The sequence below is a fragment of the Myotis brandtii genome, unplaced genomic scaffold, assembly GCF_000412655.1.
Source record: "Myotis brandtii unplaced genomic scaffold, ASM41265v1 scaffold53, whole genome shotgun sequence".
Classification (NCBI taxonomy): domain Eukaryota; kingdom Metazoa; phylum Chordata; class Mammalia; order Chiroptera; family Vespertilionidae; genus Myotis; species Myotis brandtii.
The window spans coordinates 4,274,586-4,280,661 of record NW_005369942.1 but is presented as its reverse complement, the minus strand read 5'-3'; the positions used below and the strand labels follow the sequence as shown (position 1 = coordinate 4,280,661).

Here is a 6,076-nt window from a genome sequence, read left to right as displayed (position 1 = left end):
CCTGGGTTTCCGATCACTGTCAGTGCCAGGGGGCTTCTTCCGTGCTTTCCCTTTTGCCTCCCTGCATTGTGCCTACATATGCAAATTAACCGCCATCTTTGTTGGCAGTTAACCGCCATCTTGGCTGGTGATTAATTTGCATATCTCGCTAATTAGCCAATGGGAAGGGTAGCGGTCGTTCGCTAATTACCATGTTTCTCTTTTATTAGATTAGATACTAAAGGCCTGGTGCATGAAAATTGTGCACAGGTGGGGGGGCCCTCAGCACAGCCTGCACCCTCTCCAATCCGGGACTCCTCAGGGGAGGTCCACCTGCTGCAGGGATCGGGCCTAAACCGGCAGTCAGACATCTCTCTCGCAATCCGGGACTGCTGGCTCCTAACTGTTCACCTGCCTGCCTGCCTGCCTGATTGCCCCTAACCACCTCTGCCTGCCAGCCCGATCGCCCCTAACTGCCCTCCCCTGTGAGCCTGATCTCCCCTCACTGCCCTCCACTGCGGGTCTGATTGCCCCTAACCCTCTGCCTCGCCACCGTGGCTTTGTCCAGAAGGACGTCCGGAAGATGTCCAGTCCAATTAGCATATTGCCCTTTTGTTAGTATAGATATTGTATAACTTATTGCCTACAATTTGTACAACTTGAGATAGAGGAAAATCACCAGGTTGACTCAGGGGTTGAAAATTATTTATAGAGAGGAAATTTATTTTAAAACCTATTTGTAAGTAAAAGCTAAAGTAAATATTAAATACTAAAAAATTATACAATAAAAAATAAAAAAATCCATAATTTAATGGATGCATACTTTTACATCCATTTCTACTCATTTCTTCCTATCAGAAGCCCATTCTGCATAGAAGTTGGAAAGTTGACTCCTCTCTCAACTTTAGTGACAGAGCTTGTTGAACCTGTATACCAAAAATGAACAATGAAAACTGAGGGGGAAGGTTTTTAAATGGTTTCCAGGAAAGGTATGCCTGAATGTTGCTGTGTGTTAGTATGAGGACAACTTCCTGTAACCATCTTGCCATCTGTCTAAGGATGAAGCTAAGATATGGAGGGGGAAGAGTCAAGAGACTCCAAGAGAAATGGTATTGAAGTTCTGACATATTATGCCTTAAGATAAAAGTCTGAATATTTTGTTAGGTAAAATGTCCTTTTCTAGTGTAAGTTGGGAATTTCTGTTACTTGAAGCCAAAGATATCCTGAGTATATTTAATTTGTTCTACCTTTTAAAATGTAGTTTTAAAATACTCTCTTTTCAAACTATTGTTTTTTATCTACTTTTAAAAAATGTCATTAGGAACCATATTTTCCAAATATAACACAAGTAAGCTAATTGTAAATTTTTAATAATTTTACTTCAACAATTAATTTAGAAGTCTTTAAAATATAATTTGAAAACTTGATCTATATTAGTGGCTCTTCTCAATAATGGTTCTACAATTATGAATAACTTAGAAAAGAAATGCCAGTTCATATGAGAGTTGGTCTTTAAAACATGCAATATGTGTAACTTTATTTAAAAGGGTAGGGGTGGGCTAAAAGGGGTCAATGGGGGAAAAAGGGGACATATATAACACTTTGAACAATAAAGACTTAAATAAAAACAGGCATTCACTAAAAATGATTCATTTATGTAGATTCCTTTAAATGTTAAAAATGAACTGTATGTTAATAACCATTGACTTTATAATAACAAAATGCAAGTTCTTTTCAGAAAGAAAAGTGGTCTTTGAAAAATTATAAACCTTAAAAATTCAATAAATAGGAATAATTTTCAGACATGTCTTTACCACTGAAATATTAGACTTTATTTGATGTTTTCAACATGGACTTACAAAAATATTAACAGCACAAAAATACCAATTCTAAGCCACTTTAAATAAAGTTTACTTTTAGCAACGATAAATTTCCATTGAAAAATAAAATGTTAAAAGGCACATTTATTGAATTGGCTGTACATGCAAACAGGCATCTACACAACAAACTTGGCAACGTGTGCAGAAGGGAGGCAAGAGTAGAAGCAGCAGCTCAAGGCATCTCTATGTAAATTAGCTTTTACTAGAATGCTTATCAGAAAAGTGAAGACTCTTCTTATTTAATCAAGGCACTAACACATACAAGATTACATTTTCTTGAAAGAATGAACCTCTACTATCAACTAGGAAAACTTGATATTATCACACACAATTTAGAATGAGCAAAATTTAAATCCATCAAGAAATTCCACAGGATTATATATATATATATATTTTTTTGTAAGCTGACTTAATTATTTCCTATGGTAAATAATTAAAAATAAGCAAGTTCTACTACATGGAAGATTATTGTGCCATGAAATTATGGTTATAATTCATCTAGACATCTTATATTACATCCTATTAACTCCTTGTGCACATAAGAGAGAACACAGTTCCCTGATATTCTTTTGGTAATCCATATATAAGCCTTATGAAATATTGTTCAAATATTTGAACATTTTGATAGACTAGATTATCTAGGAAGAGATGTCAAGGCTTGACACACCCACTACACTTCCCATTCTGTTGCCTGGTACCCTTTCTTAAAAACTCTGTTTTTGAGGTAAATACTTCTCAACACAGTGATTCAGAGATACAATGAATTAGAGCTGGCATATGAGTTTCACATAGATTCTTACAATAGATCAGTATTTACTGAAACATGTTAGTAGATATTGAAAAGCAAGACATTTTTAAAAGATTTACTATAGTTTGCAGATAAGATACTCTATATATTTATTTTGTACTATTAATATATGAAACAGAAGATTTGACTATATGGTTACAGAAAATAACTAAGCAGATTAAAAACAGAACAGCAACAAGAACAATAAAACTATTTTCTAGTCACCTTTGGTATGAATAAGTCAGAATTTTAAAAGTAATTATTTAAGTGTAAATAAATAACTCTTGCCTCTATTTTCAAAGTGGATTTCAAACAGCAAGTAGTAATAATCAATATAATAAAGCCCTTTTACACTTGATCTTAGCCAAAAGGCCAAGAAGTGACTAAGCCCTTTTTAAAAAAAATCCTCACTCAAGGGTATGTATTTCTTAATTAATTTTGAGAGAGAGAAATCGATATGAGAGAAACATTGATCAGTTGCCTTCTGTACACTCCCAGACGGGTTTTGAACCAGAAACCTAGAGGTATGTGCCTCAGTGGGAACAGAACCTGCAACCTTTCTTTTGGTATATGGGACGATGCTCCAACCAACTGAGCCACTAGCCAGGGATTTTTTTTTAATAGCCCTTTAAAAAGGATAAAAAGGAGCTAAGTGATATAAATGGAAGGTGGGAGAGAGGAAAGGTCTGGAAATTGGACTAAAATAAAAAGTATGCTAGACAACAGGCTGAGACATAACTTCAATTTATCAGAAAATCAATTAGTGAGTTTCTGATCAATCAAGGCTAAAAGTGAACTTGAATGGGTTACATAGCTCTCATGGTCTTATAAAGGGAGAAAAGAGTTCATAAGAATAAAGCAACTTTTACTTTTCTCAACCCTGAGACACTGTCACTACACAGAACCATAGAAAACAGACACTAAAGCATAGTTGTTAAGCATAATTTCTATGTTCTCTCTCTCTATATATATGTATATATATATGTGACTTCTATAATATAGCATATCTGATAAACACTGAAGGCATAATATTAAGCTACACAGGTATGAAGAGAATTAAGACTAGCCAGATTTTTGTCACCTACATTGATACAGCTTTATAAATTAAGGAATGTTAGAGTTAAGGTTTTACTATTCAAGTCACAATTTTGATAGCTAGCAAGCAACTGAATTAGTCAACCAATGGAAAGAATAGCAATATATCCTATAAAGTAGTTTTGTAAGCAACACTAAAATCTTCCATCATTAATTTCAGCCATCAGAAAAGAAATCATGCCAGGATATAAATTTAAAAGAATTTCAGCTCTTACTAGTACTTTAAACATTAATTCAAAATGAAATTAGATAATGAATTTGTACTAGTCATTTTTAAAATTTTGGTTTCTTAAAAAAAAAAATTCTTCTTGTAAAGTAAATTACTTTGCCATCCTTAGGGCAAAATAACTATTTTGAGCATATTTATTAGAATAAATTAAAGCTAGTGATTTTATTAAAATAAGAAAAAATATGCAATATACTCAATTACCTCACTTCAGTTGGTTCAAAATGTAAAATAAAAAATTATCTAATTATATCCATTGCTCAGAATACATCAAAATCAGAAAAAAAAAACCCAAGAATGTCATGAAAAGATATGCCTCTGTAAAATGAAGCAACCTTCTAAGATTCATTAATTTTTCTGCAAACAAAACAAACTTTGTAGACAGAACCTTTTACCACATAGTTTACTAAACTAAGCTGCCATCACGTGGGAATTAAACTTGACTGAGGACAATTCTGAGATCACCATCATTCCCGCACCTGTTGCATTCATTGGCAGATGGAATAAACCTTTCTCTCCTAGGCCCTTTGGGCCAGGGCGATGTTAATTGGCTTGGAGCCCAACATGCGGCCATTCATCTCAGCCATTGCTCTAGCAGCCTCCTCTGGAAAGGAGAAGCAGATCAAGCCAAACCCTCTGCTTCGTCCTTCTTCCTGCATTACCTTCACTCTGATAATTGATCCAAATGAAGAAAATTCTTTCCGTAGTTTTTCTTCATCAATGGTCTCATCGAGGTTTTTAACATAGATTTTCGTTCCCCTGACCCGCCAAGATCTTTCTTGTTTCCGCTGCTCAAACAATTGCTTTAACTCGGCTTGTCGCTCTGCTTTCTTTTGTGCCCGGCCTACAAACACCTGCTGTCCGAATATTTCCCTCCCATTCACTATGTCAACAGCCCTTTTGGCAGCCTCATGGGTATCAAAACTCACAAAGCCAAAGCCTTTGGATTTCCCACTGGAATCTGTCATCACCTTAACACTCACGATTTTGCCATAATGGCTGAAAAATTCCTTCAGCTTCTCATCATCCATCTCATCTCCAAAGTTCTTGATGTAAATATTGGTGAATTCATTGGCTTTATTTTGGAGCTCAGCTTCCCGATCTTTGCGGTTTTTAAATGGGCCAACGAAGAGCCTAAAGTCCTTAAGCAGCATCCCATTCATCTCCTCAATGGCCCTGTCGGCGGCAGCCTGGTTCTGAAAGTGCACAAATCCATAGCCCCTGGAGCCCTGATCATCACACATCACCTTAGAGGACAGGATCTTCCCAAAAACTGAAAAATGCTCATAAAGCGTTTTGTTATCAATGGATTTGTCCAGATTCTTGATGAACACGTTCCCGATTCCAGATTTCCTTAAGTAGGCGTCGCGTTGAGACCACATGAGCCTGATGGGTTGGCCTTGTATCACGTCGAAGTTCATGGTGTCCAGGGCTTTCTGGGCATCAGCCACGTGCAGGAAGTTCACATAGGCATAGCCCAGGGAGCAGCGGGTGACCAGGTCCCTGCAGATGCGGATGGACAGCACAGTTCCCACGGTGCTGAACTTCAGGAACAGCATGTTCTCGGTGACATCTGGAGGGAGGTCACCCACATAGAGGGAGGCCTGGCGGTACTTGGCGTCTACATCCATGTTGCTGGGCCCTGATGGGGAGCGCTGGTCCCTAGGAGCTCTCACAGATGATTGCTGCAGGAGGGTGGCTAGGCCACAGCTGGCTGGGCTCTCGCGCGGTGGCCTCTGGATTGCCACTTAGAGCTGGAGAGATGGGGCTCAGGGACAGCTTCCCTGATGGGGCTAAGGCAGCAGGCTCATCAAAAGGCCCCCGGCAGCCCACCAGGCCCCTCCGTGGAAAGCTGCGACAGAACTTTCAAATCTCAGAGAAGGCTGGCAGGAGGAGACGTCCCTTCCCAGCCAATGTGCGCAAAAGCTTCAGGTGGCGGGCTGGCCCTCAGTTCCTGCGTTCCGCACAGACACGCTGGTGGCTGGTTTCCGAATCAAAACAGGCCTCGCTCAGGCTGGTTTAGAGTTACAGCCGCGGGGAGAGGAGCTCCACAAGTGGCCTAGGAGGCCGCGGTCCGGGACGCGCGGCGCGGGGCCAGGCCAGAGCCCA

General features: G+C 38.8%; 1 protein-coding gene across 1 annotated transcript; it reads right to left on the bottom strand.

Moving 5' to 3' along the window:
* Positions 1-4,054: 4,054 nt before the first annotated feature.
* PABPC4L (poly(A) binding protein, cytoplasmic 4-like) lies at positions 4,055-6,070 on the bottom strand. The gene has a single exon (XM_005877742.2). The coding sequence runs from the start codon at positions 5,596-5,598 to the stop codon at positions 4,486-4,488; it is 1,113 nt and encodes a 370-aa protein (XP_005877804.1). The 5' UTR covers positions 5,599-6,070; the 3' UTR covers positions 4,055-4,485.
* Between the last annotated feature and the right edge of the window lie 6 nt (positions 6,071-6,076).

Bases quoted from the DNA above. Each gene is read 5' to 3' on its own strand.
- PABPC4L (XM_005877742.2), bottom strand. From the start codon at position 5,598: ATGGATGTAGACGCCAAGTACCGCCAGGCCTCCCTCTATGTGGGTGAC.